At 42.1% G+C, this 22,194-nt stretch overlaps 1 protein-coding gene across 18 annotated transcripts in view; it reads left to right on the forward strand.

The window, feature by feature from the left end:
* The first annotated feature begins 8,926 nt into the window (after positions 1-8,926).
* LOC117608958 (Rho GTPase activating protein at 100F) overlaps positions 8,927-22,194 on the forward strand; it is a 28,577-nt gene continuing 15,309 nt past the window's right edge. For 10 of the 18 annotated variants that reach the window (XR_013062570.1, XR_013062567.1, XR_013062568.1 and 7 more), the window contains exons 1-13: positions 8,929-14,958; positions 16,490-16,603; positions 16,880-17,062; positions 17,348-17,506; positions 17,778-18,007; positions 18,290-18,548; positions 19,190-19,201; positions 19,892-20,147; positions 20,230-20,493; positions 20,576-20,734; positions 20,795-20,958; positions 21,388-21,736; positions 21,803-22,021. Coding sequence is in view for 9 of the 18 variants with exons in the window: in XM_076689682.1 (XP_076545797.1) it covers positions 14,680-14,958; positions 16,490-16,603; positions 16,880-17,062; positions 17,348-17,506; positions 17,778-18,007; positions 18,290-18,548; positions 19,190-19,201; positions 19,892-20,147; positions 20,230-20,493; positions 20,576-20,734; positions 20,795-20,958; positions 21,388-21,736; positions 21,803-22,021 (2,647 nt within the window). In the remaining 9 variants the exon portion in view is untranslated. Of the gene's footprint in view, positions 14,959-16,489; positions 16,604-16,879; positions 17,063-17,347; positions 17,507-17,777; positions 18,008-18,289; positions 18,549-19,189; positions 19,202-19,891; positions 20,148-20,229; positions 20,494-20,575; positions 20,735-20,794; positions 20,959-21,387; positions 21,737-21,802; positions 22,022-22,194 lie in introns of all 18 variants that reach the window. The other 8 variants (XM_076689689.1, XM_076689690.1, XM_076689686.1 and 5 more) reach the window with 4 other exon arrangements.

The raw sequence follows: 22,194 nt of genomic DNA on the forward strand, positions 1-22,194 counted from the left end.
CGCAAACGCTATTTCGCCATTCTTCGAAAAGGAAGAGGTTACTCAATTGGATCAGTATATATATATATATATATTTTTCTCTGTGTGTGTTCACCGATTACTCCAAGATGGATGGACCAATCAGAACGAAACCTTTTGCATCTTGTAGAGTATGTCTTCCGGTTGGTCCCATTAAAAAAAAATTTTTTTTGATCCCTAGAATCACCCCTTAAAAAATCCCCCACCTGTTGTCGAACATCCTGTTGTTACGTCCGGATTGTTTTCAAGAATCCGACGTGGCTAACATCTATTTTCATTTTCTTTCTGATAGTGTTGAATAGTTTAACCGTTTAATATACTGAATATGTGTACCTCATCGGTGCGCAGCACTTGGAGATAATCCCAGGCGAGGCACACAAAGAAGGCTATAATTAGTTCTTTTCAAACAATAAGAAGTTAACCTTCCTTGGAACGATTGCCTTGTCGAAACCGCGTAGCAATAAACACATAGAAATTCGAAATCGCTAAGGTTAAGGAGAGGTACTATCAACATCTTTCGCCACGCGGTTAAGCAGTGCGACGCACTTGGAAGTTTCCCAGCTTAACCGCGCGGAATAAGGGAAATACGATTTTTGTTTCACCTCGCAAACGAAATACCTCTCCTACCTCCAAAGCATGCGTCAGCCGGTCCTTCCACCAAAGAATGAATGCGATTAAGAACGAAAGTGATTGGAATCGAACGGAATGAAACTGTTTGAATGATTATGAAATGCGAGGGTTTGCGTGACAACCGCTGTAGTTTGAAATTGTCGACCGACGTTCAAGAACGTTCGAGACAAGAGGTCGACTAAGGCAATAAACATCGGCAACGAACATCTGGGAAACGTTAAACGTAAAACGTTTCAAATATATGTATATCGTTAATAATTAACACGCGAGTCTACTGTTAGGTAAATGCAACAAACCATATGCATAGATCCGCGATTTAACGATAACAATAAAATATCGATTGCCTTTTTACGTAAACCGCCGAAACGCGAATAAGGAACGGAATAATTAACAGTATTCAACTAATAGTCATTCAATACAGTAAATCAAACATCTATTATAAAACGTAGACCTCCTTCGATACTGGAAATGTCATTTATAAAAGCCTCTTTGATTAACGAATTCAAATAAAACCAAGTCGTAATACATTTCGAACATTCCAGAAGTATTAGGATTGCGACGCACGAATTTTGCAGAATAGAGGGGTAGAAAGAAATAGACAACGCTAGACAAAGGCAACGTGAAAGGTCAAGAAGGGATGAGAACTCGGGAAACGCGCCTAGACCAACCTATACGCGCGGGCCTTCCCCTTCGACACGTATCCTGATTTGCCAAATGATGTCCCTACTTTGGGGTACCGATCGCGGGTCGAACCCTGAGACACGATCGCTTGACTGAGGCAAATCACTCTTCGTCGAAAAATCGTGAGGTACTTGACGGGGAGACCGTGTTCGCGTTAGAGACAGAGTTGTCGCGGAAAATATCGTAATTAGCTGCTCGGCAAAGTTCCTTCGCGTAGCAAGGCAGAGTGTCGAGATTGTGCGATTCGTGTTTCTCGCGGCAAGGACTCATACGGATCGTTAAAATTTCATACTTTTCAATTCCTATCTTTTCCTCTTTCGTTTTTAAATCGTTCGCTAATTAATATTTATCTTTTCCGCGTCGCGTCGCTTTTGAAATCAGTTTTCGTACCGCTTCGTAAATAATCGTTTTCCGTAACAGTAAAACCGTAATAAAGGGCCGATCGCGAACGCGTTGTGCAAGTGATCATCTTTTCTTCGCCTTCCAGATTTCTAGACAACACCAGCGACCACTAAGCGAATCCAAAATCTTATCATATATTATATTACATCGAGCTTGGTAAGTTGTCCATTTCATTTCTATTCAATACGACGAATCTGGATTTAATGAGGCAAAACGGGCGATCTACGGAACCGCGTGTTCTGGAAAATTTCCCACTGGATCGTTCCTTTAAACACTGCGATTTAAGGTATCGAAACATTAATATTTCCAAATAAAATTCCGATCGTACTCAAAGAAGACAGCCCCACGAAACCGTGGTTTTGGTAGTATCCCCCTGGGACCGTTCTCTCTTTTTTGCGTACTAATTGTTCACTGAACATCGTCGCTAGAACCATCAAATCAAAAATTTAACTAATCGAAAATTCAATAGATTTCATTTTTATATAACTTTATACTTTTCTTGACATCATATATTTCATTTATTTCTTTTGTATTTCAAGCAGCTCGTATTTCCTGTCAACTAACCATTTTATTGTTATGCTTATTTTTCCAAAATTATATTTTTGTTACACATAACCAGTTTCTAATTCATTTGCGTTTCAAACACACTTGTTGGATTCCAAGGAATTAAACAACACGTAGAGAATACTCTTACTTAGAAACGTTTATTATGAAATGCGCAATCGACTAGTAGGTACTGAAATCTGCCCTGGTAAAGCTCTGTAAGCTTTTTATATACTATTGGTGGAAACTGGATAGTGGTAGGGATGATGGTTAAGGAACAGTGTGACTACGGAAAGGTACAAAGTGCAGGATGAGTGAGGAATAGGGACGATGGTCAGGGTACGAAGTGCAAGATGAATCAGGAATAGGGGTGATGTCAAGGAACAGTGTGACTAAGGAAAGGAATGAAATGCAGGATGAGTAAAGGTTAGGAGTCATGGTTAGAATGTTTGGCTGAGGATGAATCTATAGTGTTTGTGTTGCGATTAGTGGCGTTGGTTATCCAACACACTTCCTTCCTTCACGTTCACGCTTACCATCTTCGCACAAATTCATATGAGGGGCCCGTATGGGACCAGAGCATTGACGAACTCAATTAATCTATCAATTAATCGTACTAATTCTTTTTATTGTTCTAATCGTGAGTGATCCAACGTCGTCACAAGCGATTAGGACTGGTGGCAGCGCTAATACCGTTCTCAACCGTGTATTAACCACTCAGAAAGTAAAGAAATTTATCTTTTAGCGCCGTACCTCGCTCGCGACGTAACACTGTATAACAACCGGCAATTATAAATACGTAATCACCAGTTTATTACATTTACTGTAACATATATAATATATTTTTCAAACGAATGTCCCCCAGCTTCCGTTCAGAGAAAAGAGGAGTGGAGAATCGACGCGTCGACTCGGTGTGGGGGATTATTGTTTTCGAATAAAAATTTTTCTATAAAATCGAGCGGAAAAGGGATGTAGTCCGCGCGACGAGCGGAAAAATATCGGTGACAGCAATCGCCGAAACAATCCATGCGAGAAGAATGAGTCTCGAGTGTACCTCTCGATTCCATGTGTAAACCCTTCTCCATAAATCGTTCCGTGTGACTAGGAACAGAGGCTCGGGTACTGCACGATTAATTTTTAAAGATCGCTTTTAAATTGTTTTATCTCTCCGAAGATTCCAGGTAAGCATTCGAGCCGAATCGAGAGGTTTCTTCTGAATTTATTGGCCAATTTTGATTATTTTCTTCCAATTGAAATCCACCATGCTCGATACTTGCCAAACATTTTCCAAGTTCCATTGAAACATCGCTAAAGAATCATCTTGAAATTTGCAGATAGACTGATTAAATCCACATTTCCATCAAGTTCTATAATGCGAAAAGGAAGAACAAGTATGAAGTGGCAGGAATAATCTGATACAGGCTCCAGTATGCTTGGACATTGCATGGATTTCTCTGCTTATTGTAAATGGGCCAGATATTCGGCTTTGAAGAGAGCTCTGCAAGCGCTTCATTTCAAGCTCTTTGCTATGTATGTATGTGTGTTGATGCAGCAGCAATGATGTGTCCGATATCTTTGATATGCATGGTAAAAAGCGATGCTATGGGTCAATCGAGCGACGAGCATGTAAAATGAAGAAACAAGAGAAAAAATACATGAATTCCAGAGGATTTTTAGCTGTGAAACATGCACGTTATTTCCATCAGAAATAGAATCTCTGTAGAGAGTTAAATATTCACTCTTCATCATTACTTTTTTTCTATTAACGCATAAAATTACTGAAGAATTCTGAGAGAATCCAGGAACAAGGAAAACTTGTGATGCAGCCAGATGTGTATAACAGATTGATAAATTGAAAGGTTGTACAGAAATAGTTCAGAAAGTATCGATGCACCTGCTAATTGGACCAGAAAATTCTTTGCTTAATCCTTGACCGATTCTTGGCGACACGACTTTTCCTGTACACCGGCTAAGGCAATCCTTTCACGCGAGTTATTGGAAAAGTTGGAGCAGCAAGGCTCCTATTGGAGGCCAGACACGGTGTGCATTTTTATGCGAGCGGGAGCAACAACCTTTTGTAGTCGAAAAAGCCCGCCGTGAAATATCATTATACCGTGGCGAGCGAATATTCACTAGGATATATTTGCCCACAGCCCCCGACGTTTTCTGGTTTGTCAACGTCACGTCGTTTTGATTGCTACTTTCCCTGTACTTGGCTACCTGGAAAGCTCTGCAACCGAGAATACGGATCCTGTTTGAAAGAAACTTCTTCCGCTTTCAGGGCCCAGCAATGTTTAATTAACTTTCCACTTTGCTCTCCAAATGGAAATTATTTCTTATGCAAGCTTCAATAAATGAAGTTGCAATTTAACACTCTCCTGCACAGACAATTAAATCCCAAAGTATGTTTTTCATTAAAAGCTACACAATTTTGGGAACAGCTATGAAACGAGGCATGCATGATAGTTTTCAACGAGCTGCAACTTTTACCCCGGCTCCACGTAAATTAATTTTCATTTAATTTCTACAAACTTCTATTAAAATTCATCGTTGCACTGTAGGATGCAGGCGAAAAAATTATGGGCGTTTCGTCTCGGGAACCGTCCACTAGACTTGTCGGTGGGGCTGACGTGGACAGTCCCTGCCCCAGACGCCTGGGTTCTATATTCTTAGATCTGATATATACAAGGCCCGTGATGGACCGCTTGTCAGAAAGGATGAAGTTACACGCGCGACACTTCACGGCCATCACAGGAAAGGCCCAGGGCGCCAGGGACGCCAGATGTGGGGGGGTCCTGGTGTGTTCCTCAGAGGTCCCGGGGCCCTCCCTATAGTCCCAGTGCGGGTCACTGTGGGGGGTTTTAGCGGGTAAAAGTCCCGCACTACCTCCGGCCCCTCCCTAGGGGGATGGAGGTGTCTTTGGAAGATTTCTCTCACGTAAATCAAAAAGGGGTGCCGGGATATCGACAAGGCCCGTGATGGAGCACTTGCGAGAAAGGATAGAGTCACACGCGCAACACCTTACGGCCATCACAGGAAAGGCCCAGGGCACCGGGGTGGCGGGGTTCTTGGTGTGTTCTTCAGAGGTCTCGGGGCCCTCCCTATAGCCCCAGTGCGGGTCACTGTGGGGGGTTTTAGCGGGTAAAAGTCCCGCACTACTTCCGGCCCCTCCCTAGGGGAATGGAGGTGTCTTTGGAAGATTTCCCCCACGTAAAAAAAAGGTGGGTGCCGGGATATCGACAAGGCCCGTGATGGAGCACTTGCGAGAAACGATAGAGTTACACGCGCGACACCTTACGGCCATCACAGGGAAGGCCTAGGGCGCAGGGAGTGGCGGGGTTCTCGGTGTGTTCTTCAGAGGTCTCGGGGCCCTCCCTATAGCCCCAGTGCGAGTCACTGTGGGGGGTTTTAGCGGGTAAAAGTCCCGCACTACTTCCGGCCCCTTCCTAGGAGAATGGAGGTGTCTTTGGAAGATTTCTCCCACGTAAAAAAAAGGTGGGTGCCGGGATATCGACAAGGCCCGTGATGGAGCACTTACGAGAAAGGATGGAGTTACATGCGCAACACCTTGCGGCGGCCATCAGGAATAAGGCGCCTATGGCACCATGCTCCGCTTATAACCCCCACAGTACCATGATTGTTGTAACCATTGTGCCGTATATCTTCCGATAGATGGAAGCGCATTAATTTAAAAAAAAAAGAAAAATGATTGTTGTAACCAGATTCCTCTTGCAGTCAGATTTTTGGCAGCCCCGTATGAATAATCATCCATAGAGATTCCCTTGTTTCTTTCGGGCGAAGGAAATCGAGCAGTCAGAAGATACTACTGTATTTTTCCTTCGATAGGATTATGGAAGCGTAGCTTGTGCACGAACGAGCAGGATTACCCAATAAGCGGCTTTTTCTCTTGGCCGATAAAGCCTTGGAAAACGTGGCCGATTCCGGAACGATATCTTCCGAGTGACCGACTCGCCGTCTCCCGGAGTCGAAAGTTCTCTTCAGGGCCTGTTCAAAGCCCACTCGTAGCGTTCCTTTTATCGAAGTCGCATTCTGGAGACTCTTTTGAGAAGTAGACACACACACATAGGCGTTAGAGTGCGCCAGCCTGGTAGATATATATATATGTACATAGAGCACAATGTTAATTCTCTGTGGAGGAAAAACGTTTTCTGTAAGGTGGTGGGTGGAATGGAATTCTCTGCGATCTTTATTGCAAATTTATCGGTACACTCGACCAAAGAGGGGTATCCTGGTAATTTATTATTTTATAAATATTCATTGTTTTCATTTGTTATATATTTCCATTCAAAAGTATTTCAACTGCTCTTCTTATCACAGAACAGTAAAAGAAGAAATGTCCTTAATTGTCTTCCGTTTGAATGATCCACCCTGAAGATATTAATTTTCTTTAATTAACATAGAGGACCGTTACTTTCCCTCGGAATTTTCAGTTTATCGAAGCGATAATTAACAGTGGTGTTCCAAGAGCTTTCACTATGCAGGAACGCATCTTCCTCGCAGACAAATCTTAAGAAGTTTAGTCAGCGAGTCGAAGATTACAATTCGCCAGACGAACTCGGGCGCGTTATTAATTTATGGAAACGTCGCTCTTTTGTGAGTTCGAAAGGTTACCAGCAATTTACTTTGCTAATTGCAAAAGTTTAATGACCACTGCACTCGAGACCGACCATTAATGTCGCCTATTCTACACACTCGTAGTACACACGTAGCTGGTGCATATTTTTTTTTTTTACATGCGCTCGTTTGCAAACCGCACAGACAAGCTTTGAAAAAGGAGCGGCTAGCAATTTTTAGACATTGAGTATGTATTATTTTATCTTGAAGTATCATTTATTAAGTGATCTAATTAGAATATTAATTTAAATGCTGTATTACAGTTGAGTACAGAATGACATTTTTTTTTAATGAAGGATTTAGAGCAGAGATATCTACATTCAATGGAACAGTTTTGATATTACATTCCTAACATTTTAAGGATACTTGGGATCAATATCAAATTCCCAAAAGCATTCTGTGCATTCAATAAAAGTGACCCAGTTGAGGAGGAACACTCATGTGTGCCTAATGAAACTGGAACAAGACAAATAACAGAGTCCTTGCTGTGCTGGCCACAAACAGGAGTTTTCCTAAATTTTATGCTCTCATCTACCGTTGCAAAATGCTTAAATCTGATTGCAGAGCAGGCAAACAAATTCAGTGAAACTCATAACTTTAATTAAAGCAAGCAGTAAAGTGGTTATTTCCTTTTATTTTAATCATTCTCAAGGTGGAAGAATTTCAGAGAAATTCTTTGATAGCATCTTATAGTTGAGAACATCCGAGCTAATTTCATGGCAACAAAAATGATATTTCCAGTTATACTAATTTACCTAGAAATCAGATTTAAATCTGAAACGCTTTAAGACGTTATCCATCACCATTTCCAATTTCAGGGTTACAAAAATCCCTTCATGAGACATTCAGACTGCTGTTTCATTAATCCTGTTTCGACGCGTCATTCTCACCGCCTTGAACTGCCTTAAACCATTCACCTGGTATGAGAGCATCCATCGCGGCAGGTGCGGGAGTTGGTGAAAATCTGTGAGGTAGAAAAAAGAAAAATTGGACACGCAGCTTTGTTGCAATCAACGCTTCGCTTAGGCGCCGTATTAACTTGGTAAAAAGCCGGTACACCGGCGCAATATATGTCACGTATTCTACCGTACTTGGATACATACATACGAGCCACATACTTCTCGGACTAGCCCGTATATATGCACATACCCTGGTAGACACATAGAGAGCGCACACCGGCGTGCATCGACCTCCGGGAAAACGCGCCCACACACACAGATCCGGTGTGGAAATGTGGTCAAACACCCGGACTGAGAGAGGCAGTGGCTAACAGAGAAGGATAGGAGATACCACGTACACACATACACATAATGGATGAATTCAGTTCAGTTCGAGCCAGTTCAGGATCGCGAGACGCAGGCGCGTTAACCATAGCATCGTATTGCAGGATTTACTCCCCCCCCCCCGCTCTCTGTTTCTCAATTTTTCCAACCTGCTTCTTCTCTTCTTCTTGCTGTCTAGTTTCTTCCTCTTTGTATTGGGTTATATGTGGGTTATATGCTGATGAGTTCATAGGGTTGGATTATTTCATATTCTCTTCTTTCTCTGTTCTTGAATCTTTGAGTCTTCTTCTTTGTATCCTTCCTTAGATCCTCTAATTTGTGTCGTTTGATCATTCATATTGCTACCATATTTTCTTCCTCTGTGATATCTCCTGTATCGATGCATATCTTCTTTGAAAATTCACCTCCTACTTCCTTCTTTCAAGCCCCAAGTTTCTCTTGGTACACAATATGCGTTCTTCTCTTTGCATCCCATAAGTCTATTTCAAAATTCATCCTCCAACTTTACTTTTATTCTTCCTCCCATCTAGATGGTACTACTCTTCTCACCATCTCCACTCGTTGCTTCTTTCTCTTCTCTTACCCCCCCACCCCGTTTCTTTTATATCTTCTTTTTATCAACCACATCCCCCCACCGTTTTCTCTCCCTGCCAACGATGTCCTTGTCTGTCCCCACTTCCCCTCCCGGCCTCTTCTTCAACCCCCCCCCCCACCAGCTTCTCTTCTCCCTACCCTCTCAGTCGGCGGATCTCCTTCCGGCGAACCGCAAACGATCCTCCTTCTCGCTCCCTTTCGTCCTCGAATCTCCCACCGCGGCACATTTTTTCGACCCCGAACGATGCCGAACGTGTGCGTACGCCTGCGTACACGCCTTTACTACTTGCTACTACGGTTTTACTACTGATACTTCCGGGCTACTACGCGCAGTAGCGAGGCTTCACGTTTTCTGCGCCCTCCCGCCTCTCCCCACCGCTTGGCCACCTCTTCTTCTTCTTTTTCTTTTTCACCCACTGGACAGTGGACGTTACGGTTTTGATCGTTCGACCTGATCTCGTCCATCTCAGTTTAAGAGATTTTTTTTTCACTTCTCGTTCGAACGTTATCGATGCCCTACATTGTTTCGAATCCAAATTTAAGTCCTTTCTTCTCCTTTTGTCTAGGATGATTCCGCTCTTTGCCTGAGGTGGTTTCTTCTTCCCCGTTGGAACTGGGAAGATTGATGAACAGGATTTTTAGTTTTTGGAGGTACTTTTTCCTCGGAGAGTATAAATGTAAGAGAAGAATTGGAAGAATTGTCGTCCAACGCTATGATCCACAATACCAATGTGTTATATCAAAATCATTAATCAAAGCTATTGCAATGTTTTTTACTTAATGTCTTGAATATCAAATATTTTCAGCATCTGCTATTAACGTTATAAAACTAAGAAACTTGTTGGAAGGCGTTCCAAATCGTTTTTCATAAAAGCCACTCGCCAGTGGATTTCATCCCGAGAGGAGGAAAGTTGTACCGTGGTGGCTGATGGAGCTGTGCCAAATTGAAACAAGAACCACGTTAAATCGGCCGTCTTCCGAATCGAGCACAGCGGGACACGTTTTCGACGTTAGGCCAACCCTTCGCTCTTCGTCCTCGTTTTTCGACTCTTAACCGGCCTCCTCTTGGTTCCCCGTGGTCTGCCCACTTCTCCGCACGCGAAATGGCCACTTGAAGCTACGAAAGTAATTCATTTAGCGCTTCACGCTGCGTTTAAACCCGGCCCCTGCACAGGGACCGTCGGAAGATAAATCTCTTCTCTCTTCATTCTCGTTTGGCGACTCTGTCTGTTCCAGCGAACAACTCATCTTCTATTAAGAATATCGACGAAGCAATTACGCGGTTATTTTCACTGAACTTTAAGCTAAAAATTGATGTGTCATAAGCGTTGTTTAGCAAAACTTTTCTGTCATGAAATTAGGCCAGAGTATCCATGTTCCAAAATCAATCTGATGCGGTGTACACAACTGTAACATTAACACTCTAAGCACCACGTCACCCATACATGGGTGACGCTTGAATTTCAATAGGAATCCATCACTTATATTAGAAATTCTTTGACTTACTTAATTGGAAATACTTGTATTAGATACTTGAAATTGTGGATAAAAATATAATGAAATATTTTAAGGATAACATACATAAAATTTCTGAAGATAAATGGAATTTTCAATGGTTTTATGTATGAAATCATATGTTATTATAGAGCATATAATTTTGTATAATGATCGTTAAACCCCAATGGCAAATGGAGGCAATAACGATAACGTTGGTGTCGCTTATCAGAGGAAGATCGACGGACTGGTTGAAAATCGTCGTCGAATCAATTGGCGATTTAACGATTGGCAACGACGAGCCGAGCGAACGCGTTAATTGCGTTAAAACGTTGAAACAACGCGAAACGAGAGGATCCACGAGGGTGGCCCGACACGGGTCAGGACACCAGCGTAAAATTCAGGCGAAAGGTCGCCACGCTTGCGCCCCGCAATTTCGTTCGAAACTCAATGAAACAGCACCACGTTCTAATACCGCGCCGACCTGCCACAGAAAAGTGGCCCCATTCGAATTAATTGCTCGCGAAATAATTTGCCTAATACCGGCTGAATAAGGTCCTTGATGTTTGGGAGGGAAAGTCTGAAAGCAGGCTGACGTGTTCATTTTGAACCTGGATGTAAAAAAGGAACGATTGGTATTTCTTCTCTTCATCAAAATGGAAGAATATAAAAATAATGGCAATTTTCAATCCCCCAAATCAATCCACCGGTATTTGAGCACTCAGTGCCATTAAATTACAATAATTCATTCCCCATAGGGTTGCCACTATATTGCCATGGCTCAATGAAGAAAGTTTGAATATAATCATGGATGGCATCCAGTTTGAGGAAGGCTCTAAAAAGTGTAATTTGAATGCTTAGGACGTTAATCTGGAGCCTGCATGCGCTATTAAGGTGCTCCGCAGTAGCTTGAAGCTACTAGACACCTCCAACACCATCGTTACCACCATCGCCAACCCCCATCACGGGTAACGTCACTACGTGCTACGGCGTACGAATCGTTACACCTTCCAACCACGGTTCAGACGTCGAGTTTCATCGTGGCGAGGTTTGTCGGGCTTGCCGGTGGAGGCGAGACGCGGTGAAGAGATAAATAAGTGGATGAACAAGGAGAAGGTACTGAGAGTTAGGGCTGGTTAGGAGAAATCGGAGATTAGAGAGGTTAGAAGAGGAGAAATGTGAAATTATGAAGGTAACTGTGATGAAAATGTAAGGTGGAAGAGGTGTGAAGATAGCTGAACAAAAAAAGATGCTTGGGGAAGATTAAAAAGTTGAAAAATATGGATAATTATTGAAGAAGAAATGAGAGATATTCAGTTCAAGTTTAATGAATAAAGAAATGGAAGTTTATATATAAAAGAAAAATTAATTATTGCAGTATAAGATGAAGAACAATAGAAATGGCACTGAGAGTTAGAGTTGGTTAGAAGAAATTGAAGATTAGAGAAGTTAGAAGAGGAGAAATGTGAAATTATGAGGTCAACTGTGAAGAAAATGTAAGGTGGAAGAGGTGTGAAGATAGCTGAACAAAAAAGGATGCTTGGGGAAGATTAAAAAGTTGAAAAATATGGATAATTATTGAAGAAGAAATGAGAGATATTCAGTTCAAGTTTAATGAATAAAGAAATGGAAGTTTATGTATAAAAGAAAAATTAATTATTGCAATATAAGATGAAGAACAATAGAAAAGACACTGAGAGTTAGGGTTGGTTAGGAGAAATTGGAGATTAGAGAGGTAGAAGAAAAGAAATGGGAAATTATGAGGGTAACTGTGATGAAAATATAAGGTGAAGGTAGCTGAATAAAGGAGGATGCTTAGGGATGATTAAAAAGTTGAAAAATATGGATAATTATTGAAGAAGAAATTGGAGGTATTCAGTCCAATTTTAATGAATAAAGAAATGAAAGTTTATCTGTAATAGAAAAATCAATTATTGCAATATAAGATGAAGAAGAATAGAAAAAAGTCTTCAAGAGGAAAACAAACATATGAATAAGAAGAAAATAGAATACAATTGAGCAAAGCTCAACTTATGAGGATAAATGTGATGAAAATGCAAGGTTAAAGGGGTGTGAAGATAACTGAATAAAGGAGGATGCTTAGGGATGATTAAGAAATTGAAAAATATGGATAATTATTGAAAAAGAAATTACAGTCCATTTTTAATGATTAAAGAAATAAAAGTTTATCTGTAATAGAAAAATCAATTACTGCAATATAAGATAAAGAAGAATAGGAAAAAAGTCCCCAAGAGGAAAACAAACATATAAATAAGAAGAAAATAGGCAACTATTGAGCAAAGCAGTAGATAAAGTGGCTAAATAAGCGAAGGAACATCGGAGCGGATGAAAGAGTAGCAAGAAGAGAAGCGAAAGAAGTGAACTGAAAGCACTCCGGGTCACAATACAAACTACCCTCGTGAGGAGAGGAGAAAAAGGGAATAGACAAGTGCCGAAAATTTCAAGAACCTTCAACTGCAGCATCGCTTACCCATGTCTTCTTTTTCTCAGCCACTAGACTCCACATTTCCACCTTTCAGTGAAATTTAACTTGTTAATAGAAATGCAATGACAAATTCGCAAAGATGCAGATGAAAAAAAAATGAATGGAATCACTTGAAAATTATCCAGGTAACCTTACGAGTCCTCTATCAGACCCTATACTCTTCTTTCCTTTTTTCCCTCCGCAGAGTTCAACCAGGCTCAGTTAAAATCACATCACACGTACAATGGAATGCCTAACCAACCGGTCGCCAAGAAATTTCTATCTTCGCCATTGAAATTTCCCTCTGAAGGGATAATTAGATAAAAGCAGCCAGCACACAGGCTGGACCAATCTCAAGAACCCAAGATCCACTAGCAAAGCACACTAACTAAATAAGGTTTATGGGAGGCGGGTTAAGTTCATGGAGTGCGACGTTCGGGCAAGTAGAGAACCTCCCTTCTCTCCCTTGGAGTGTGAAATGGCTTTAGCAGCTACAACGTCAAAAACCATTGCCACCAGTCACTGTCCTGATGCACAATGAAGGTACAGGAGAAGCCTCACAGTCATTGCTATATTGTCCCTCCATCCCACTTGTCCAAATAAAAAAATGGGCAGACAAACGTAGGTGTTTACCATCAACTTTTATTTGAAACGTGTACCAGCGGGGTCGGCTGTGCGAAGCCTTTCAGAGGGAAACGGTTTAGGGCTTAGATACATAAAACAGGATCAAGGAAAAGTACATGGTATCACGTTGTTGAGGATAAAGGTATAGATGTCAGGACCCAAGCGGTTGCAATTATAGGATAGAATATGAAATATAAAATGAATGATCTCGAGTAGGCGAAATGGGTCGCAAGTAAAAACATGGAAGATCGATGGGAAGGATTTCAAGTTGTAAGAAAATCAGGTTAAACGGGAGACAAATATACGAAGTGCTGGGGGGAGGGATTCCCTGTGAGAAATCGTGAGAAATGAAGAACCGGAGGGAAGGACGGTTGAACAAAGAGATATTGATAGCCGAAGATGATGAACTTGAAGTAAGGCATAAAAGAGGAAGCTTATTGATGATGAAACATGCAATTAACTAATCTTCGGTATCGCAATACATTGCACGGGCTCCTACACTGTCCCATGTTTTCATCAAACCACCAATTGTACCGGCAGAGAATTTCTTATACCCGAAGACCTTTCAATGCAGACCCTTCAATGGTCTAATTACACGGGACTCGGAGTGCATCCTGAACATATCAGCTACCTTCTGATCGACATCAGCGAAGGCATCAAAATCAAGGAATCCTATTGCTGAAGAAACATGAAGCATAGAGAGAGAGAGAGAGAGAGAGAGTACACAGCAAACGTAAAATCGTAGACAGGGTGGAAAGCAGTACAGGTATACTAAAGAGGGAGAGAACGATATCGCCGACCACAGAGATAAAGAAGAGAGGAAAAGGAAGGCAGAGTAACCGAGAATCAACGGGAGCGACGGGGAGGGACGAAAGGTGGCGTGGGGGGAGAGAGTGTGGTGTAGAGGTGACGTCACGTCGGGTCGATACTCACCCACACTCCGTACCCCGGCGTCGTCGTAAACGAGGGGGCGCAGGCGCCGCCTCGTACGCTCCTGAGAGTGCTCCTTCCCGCCATATTAGCCAGCATGGGGTAGGCGAGGATGTGCGACAGGGGTGGCTCGGGCTGCTTCTTCTCCCGTAAGGTAATCCGCGTTACCGTGTCGCGTGGCCAGTCGGTTGTTCGAGTCGCGTGGTGTCCATTGGCCACGATAATTAGTCAATTAAGGTCAGAAGGGTGAGCGAAACAGGAAGGGCGTACCGGCCCTGGTCCCGGCGGTTCTCTCTCTCTCTCTCTTTCTCTCTCTTAGTTCACGTTCCTCCGATCCTTGAAGCCTGTGCACGAGAACGCATGGATACGGGGACTGGCACGAAACTAACTAGCATTGGGCTGAGAACGGATGGTGAGATCGACAAACGTAAAGAGGAACGATCCTGGACACAGGAAACGGCATTGGAGAGGGGCGCAGAAGGCTCGAAGGGTGAGGAGCTCGCCGCTGGGTTTTCCGAGGACACCTCGAACAAAAGGGGTTGCAAATCGGCCGCGCAAGTGTGGATGTCTTTATTGTCCCTGTGCGACCGGATGTGCGGATCCACCGCGTGGCTCGTCCTCTTCACATGCCTCCACGGGGTGCGTTTCCATACTCTCGTGCGATAAGACCGGCTGTAGATTGTACCAGTGTGCATCAGTTTCATTGTATCCGCGCCTCACGTGGTTCATTTTGGTTGCCTCCTTGGAACCGAGCTGGAGGATCACTTTACTTAGGACCACGATCAGGGAATCGTGGAGCTTCTCTGAGGTGGAAGCTGGTGATCCAATAAATGTATTGAAACTTGAAGTATTACAGTGCTAGGAATCAATGAGGGCATTGTGGTCTTGGTATTATAAGTCAACAAATGCTTTGATGATCAGGAATTTATGACAAACATATTGGAAAGCTTAAAATGTTTAATAAGTTTCAGATTTAAACAGCTAAAAATTTGAAGATGTAACTACTACTCAGGATAGAAGTAAGGAAACAATGTCATCTAAAGCTAGAATTCAGTAAAGCAGCTTTACTGACAATAGTTCTGAGGTATTGCTTCTTATTCTTAATGAGTGTTATCAGGCAACTGCATAATACTTCACATACACACTGCATACCCAGATTAGCTGAAGGAGACTTATCAGGCTTAGGATGCAGAGAATTGAAGCTATTTGATAGATATCATTGTGAACTGTCTTTTGAGGAAGAATGACGTTCATTCAGGAGAAGGCTTAGTTATTAATATGAAGTATTACTTGTTGAAGTGAAGAGTAAAGAGCAATTCATTTCTCTTCAAGAATTTTAGCAAAAGATCAATGAATTTTAATTCTGAACTATAGAAAATAATTGGTAGAAAGTGATCCTCTCTTAAATGATGTACAAACCTTATAGTAATTCTGTGAGAATTGTACTACTTTCTATTCTTGTTACAATGTGCCAAATTAGAGAATGTATTCTGGTCAGAAAACCAGGCTAATTTTGTCCTTAAAGCAACCAATATCTGCATGTCAATTAAATCCAAGTCTGTATATTAGTAACGTTGTCCAATTTCAGATTAACAGAGCATGAAGAGGAAAAGAAAATCGCAGCCCTGCTTGTTTGCACGACTGATTGTTATCTGGCTTTTCGTGGCGACCGAACAAGAAAATTTCTATTCCTAACGGATCCTTTAAGCTTGCATCTCTGATTGTTCCTTGTTACACAGTACAGAATCAGTTGGAAGGTGTTTGCAATTTTAACGACCCTCTAATCGGCCTGCTGATTGAATATCGCGTGCAACAACCTCGTTCAGCCTACTTTGTTGAACTTTTTAATCTCGGCTTGATTTTTTATTAAAACCTCTTCATGCTTGAAGATTATAAAATTGTACAGATTAGGTATTACCTATGCTGGTATGCAAATTTTCATTGTCGAACGATACACCGTTGTGTACAAAGGTGTGATAAAAATAATACTTATTGATCTTGATATAAAAAATTAATGGCAAAGGTCATGCAACAGCAATGAAAAATACTTACTCGATCGGTCGTTAAAAATACCATGAAAGTATATCTTCTGAAGGCTCTGGGAGATTGTCAAACGGTTGTAAAAGACAGAAGGGAAACATGGTACTAATTAGCGTTAATTTTGTTGCAGGAGGGCCGGGGGGAAGTGACAGACATAAGCGCAAGTCCTGGAAGGCAAGCACCTGCCAACCAGTTGCGCCCCAAGGAGCCACCCCCCATGGTTATTCAGGGAGACTTCAGGAAGGTACTAACTTCAACGACATTCCTCTTCTCTGCTATTGTATAAAAGTCTTTGGTACCCCGTTGGGTCTTATAGAACCCGGTCAGATCACATATAAAAACAGAATTAACAGAGGGAAGAAAAATCACATTGGAAATATGTATTCTTCTTCTCCATGAAACTGTTCCAGCAACAAAACTGTGTGTACAGGGGATGTGCTGGAACAGTTTCATGGATTGTCGGGTTTAAAAAGCGTCGTTCAGGATGCACTTGTTGAAGTGAAAGGACCTGTCGTTGCAGGTGAGCGGGATCAGTACGGAGATCTTCAAGCAGATAGAGACCGTCGAAAACGATCATGACGCCTCGACAGCAGCGGCCCTTGAAGCTGTCGAACGAAGGGGCGAGATGGTCGTCCGGGTCATCGAGCCACGGCAAATGGGCAGACAGGCGTCCGAGGCAGCGAAGAAGTTCATTGCGATGCAGGTGTGTAGCTGTGCAAGCTGCTTTCGAAATCCTTCAATTAACTTCTTGACATCCATCGATTGCTCTACAGCCTCTCATATTATAATAATACTGAAAATTGTAAAAATACTGACAACAGCAAAAATTGTCAATATCTCCATTCCTGAAACACATGGAAATGGTAATCACCATTATAACTACCTCCACCAATCAGAATAATTCCACCTAACACAATTCTCTTATTTCTCCTTTAAAGAGCCTGGAAATAGAGAGATCTTGATGATATTTTTGTCCATGGTGTTGTAGGATCCGAAGCACCCCATCCACTTCGTTGAAATAATTAAAAGGCCAGGGCAAACGCTGGGTCTCTACATACGCGAAGGGAACGGGGTCGACAGGAACGATGGCGTCTTTATCTCGAGGATAGCCCTGGAGACCGCTGTCTACAACAGCGGCTGCCTCAAGGTGAGCACCGTTTCTTCCCTCTTCCCTCCGTTTCTTCCTCTGTCCACTTAATTGCCACTGCTGCTGGAAGCAAGACCAATTTGGGATCAGGATTTATTGGAGTTATTCTTCTGGGATATGATGGTACATTCAGTCCACTGATTTTTCTATCAAACTGTGATTCACTTTCCTTGCACTTACACTCCTATCAAGTGCACCTGTAAAATGGGGTCAAAGATTGTGCTTACTTTGAAATCTGATATCACAAGGATTATTTTATTTCTTCAATTAGGTTGGGGACGAGATCCTTGCGGTGAATCTGGTAGATGTGACGCACATGAGCTTGGACGACGTGGTGATCATCATGTCGATACCCAGGAGGCTCGTTCTGGCGACGAGGCACGGCCAGCATCAGCCGGTGTCCCACAGCCGTCAGGCCGAGCACAAAGCACCGCCGGTCGTAGTGATCAAAAGGGAGCTGAACGAGGACGAGAGTGATCATGCAACGAGCAATCACGTCAGGTATATAAATTCCAATGAAATTTGAAGGAATCTGAAAGCTACAGTGGTCCAGTAATCAATAGCAGGAGAAAGGTGTGATAGAAATAGTCTGATAGACCTTAATTGACCCAGCACGACACTTGGAGCAGTCTATTTTAATTTCAACTTGTGTTTGATCTAAAGGAACAATTAAAGTGTCAACAGCCATTAATTGTTTCTAACAAAAGGATCACTTCAATGTGTCATTGTAAGATCTCTTGAAGATCTCTGGGAGAAGATTGAAACAAATTGTTTTATTTTCAGGGATGGTAATCGTAGACGCGGTGACGGTCGTGAAATGCTGCCTTCCCGGTCGAGACTGGGTCTAACAGGCCTAGGTTCCAGCCAGGATCTAGGATCTAGTAACGGTGACCTATACTATAATTCCAGACCGGAAGGACACTGGTCCTATCAACCACCGCCGCCTCCTGTGATCACACATCAGCCAAAACCCTCTACAACTCAACATTTCCAGCCCTATGAGCGTGGATATCCAAAGACCTTGGAGAGTTTGGCTGAAAAAGTAAGTGCTGAAGGAGATTTTAGCTCTTGTCCAGGATCCTGACGCAGGTTGAGGTTTAATTTTAAGGACAGAGATAAAGTACCTTCATTATTTATCACATTCCTGGTTTGAATATATCCAAACAATATTGGAAATGCTTGGAAATTTATGAAAGAAGGTTAAACTTGAAGAAAATGAATTGAAAGATGTAATTGTAATAAAGCTACCACAGTTTTCTGAAGAAATGAAAAGAAGCAGATGGCATTTTTATGATAAATCTCCACCTGCAGTCAGGTGTAGGCCACACCATAGATGTTCTAGACGATGTGGATCGAGCACCCTTTCATATACCTGTCTGCACCAAGTTGACACTTGTTTGCCCTTCTCTGTCTTCGATTGCGATAGCGATTTGAATAAGAAAGTGGTGAATTCGTGGCAATCTCTCGAGACACTCCTAAAAAGATATCAGAATAACGTGCACCGTCTCCAAATCTTTGAGCAAACGTATAAAGTAACAGGTATATTCAAAATTTATGATCATTTTAAGTAATGTCCAAACGACATGAATTGTAGACGGTTCACAAACTCTCGTTCGTGTTTCGACCACGTGTTTCACATGACTAATCGGTTCTATGAATGAATGCTACGTTGATATTAACCAGGATTTCACAAAGGTAAAGAAACCACCAACTCTTTCTTGATATCTAGACTTGTGTATGCTGCAATCTCCTGCACTCCACCCTATCTGGACAATGGATAAATATTTGCACTGTTTAAATAAATATTATTAAAATAAATATTGTATTAGGTGTACAAATTAATTCGGTGCCTTTTCTTTTTTTAATTAATGGCTTATTTTTAATAATAAATTATTAAATTTATCGTTCGCGCCATTTTTCAAATTCACAAAAGCGCGGGAAAATATTTGAATTTAAAATAGTAACCAAGAAAGTGTAATATTAAAGGTACCGAATTAATTTGTACTATTTAAAAGAAACAAATATTTCTACCAATGTCCACATGGTATACTGTACTCTGTGGCTATTTAAATGTAATCCCACCCTTTGGTTGCCTCATCAAGCTTTATTATGTGCTCTTTCTATTTCTTTCTTTCTCAGTATTGTCTCTCCTTACGACGACCGTGATCGTTATAAACCACAGGATAAATGGATCAAACGAAATTCTAAAAAATACTTAATAAAATGATCCATCGATCCTGTTGGTATAATATTGAAATTAGAATTTCCTTCGAGCACAGTCAATTCAATCTCCTCCAGAGGAGTCATTGATTGATTGTGAGACGAAGGAAATGTGCAAGATGGTTTTAAAAGAAACGAAATGAGATTGATGTTTCTTGAATTTAGGTACACTCCTTCTACACGGGGCCAGTAATGCCCTCGAACGGTGGTCGTCGAATGTCCACGGGGGCAGGAATGCAGTCGGTTGGCAGTAGATTGTCCAGTCAAACCCAGTCGTCGCATTATGGTAGTTACGGTCAGCACACTGGCAGTGGAAGAATAATGCCTAGAAGCGGTTCGGATCAGCATTTGCCTCGAGTCGACTACACCAGCATCACTACACCTGCTCGACACACTCTTCTTAGATCCAGCTTGAAGTCGGGTCCGTTGACAGACTAACTTAGAGGAAGAATCTTGTGAAATATACCTGTTCGTTGTTTATGGTCCTCTGTTCCGCCTAACAGGAACATCAGCGTTGAGATACAACACCAGATATGGCACCCAAGGGGACAGTACAACGTCGGCCCAAAGGCAAGGTCAGTTCGGCACCCTGACAAGGAGGCATCGACCCTCGTTGGACTACGCGTCCGACACCGAGGCAACGTGTTCCAGTTCACCGAAGTCTGCGTACTATTACTACAGGCACAACATGAATAATCCATCTCAAAGCAGTGCTGTGTCGCACCTTGCCACCCTCTCCAGGTCGCAAATTGGTCAGAGTTCCTCCGGTCAGTTGTATTGCAAAGAAATATTTTTTGATAGCATGCAGTTGATAGGGTTAGTATAAATGTATGGGTTCATATGTTGTAGGTCTGAGATCAAATTCGTTGCCTCGCAGTGGCAGAACGTTGCCTCAGCAACCTGGTCTTAGATCTGGACTTAGTACGGTAGCATCAGGACTGATAGATCAGGAAGACAGCGATGGAGCACTGTCAGCACCTGAATTACCTTCCATCAGACGTGACAGAGGTAACAGTGATTAAGTCATCATAGGTTATCGTTAAGTTAACGTTTGGATTTGAACAATAGGAAGAATACCGTCATCACCCAGTGTGTTCACATCGGATGAATACAGAGCATGGCTGAGTAGAACGCCAAGCACCAGTGCGTTGTACGAACAGATCAGAGCTACTACGGCTAGACCACCGCGTTACACTTATAGTGCAGAAAATATTCATGCAGCTGCGAATCAAGTAAGTAAATATGTGGCAACAAATTAAATGGTTAGTATTTAAATCTATTTTCGGTCAGTATTTTATTACCAAAATGGTCAGTATAAAAATACTAAACTGTTAGGTTAGTACATAAATGGCGAATGGTCAGTATAAAAATACTAAACTGTTAGGTTAGGTCAGGTTAGGTTAGTACATAAATGGCGAATGGTCAGTATGGAAGGATACTGATACAAAAATTAACCAAAATTCCTTTCTTTTTAATTAAATTTATATAAATTTTTTTTTAAATAAAATAAATATTATTAATCAAATAGAATAAGGAACAGTGATAATAGTAGGAAAAATTAAAAAAATTATTCTCCAAAGGATTTAAATACTGACCAGTAAAATACAAGCCTAAATATATTTCTTCATCTTTAAAGTAATTAATGATTTCTTCTTGTGCAGGGTGAATATGGAAGTTACGGCGGGTACAGACCACTCTCCAGCACGCTCGATCGTCTCTCGACGAGGTCAGCCTCGGCTCAACAAGTGAACCTAGCCAATCTGAGAGCATCGACAGCGATCAGTTCAACGTGCCATCGTGGAACGACGAATCCAAGACCGGCCTCGGTTGCGTCGAGTGCTCGTACATCGTTGACGAGTCAAAAGCCATCGTTGAGTAGCTCAGCCACTCAGAGGGCGACCTCGGTTAGGAGAATCAGGAACTTACTGGACCTAGAGTCCACGAGAAGCATACCCACCCCAACGCCTACCAGAACTCAGGATCAAAGACTGCTAGATATTAATCCTGCAGGTGAGCAGGCTGATTCTCGAAGTATTAAGTAAGATAATTCTACTTTTCGTCGCTTTTCTTCTGCAGAGTTCCTCAAATATAAAATAGAAAAACCGCCAACTGTAGGGACTCCGAGCTCGACCAGCTCTCTCTTGAGTTCGCTCGGGGAAACGAGTAGCGGTGACCTGGCTGGTGGTATCAGTGGATTGCTATGGGTCCATCTTCTTGCTGGACGTGGTCTTCGTTCGACGACGTCCTCTTCGGCAGCTACCACACCCTCGACACCATCAGGTCAGCCTAATTTAGGTACGTTCGGGAGTATGCACCTCCTTTAGACTACTACTCCTTCGCACACTAGGATCTTTTTCATCTAACTTCATTGGTAACATTCGTATCAGTACATTGATCGCCACTTAGGTCCTTTTTCCTTAAACTCTCGAATGTTAGCAGAAAGTTAATTTGAAATAGAAGTGAAATAA

This window comes from Osmia lignaria, chromosome 8 (genome assembly GCF_051020975.1).
Source record: "Osmia lignaria lignaria isolate PbOS001 chromosome 8, iyOsmLign1, whole genome shotgun sequence".
Taxonomy (NCBI): Eukaryota; Metazoa; Arthropoda; class Insecta; order Hymenoptera; family Megachilidae; genus Osmia; species Osmia lignaria.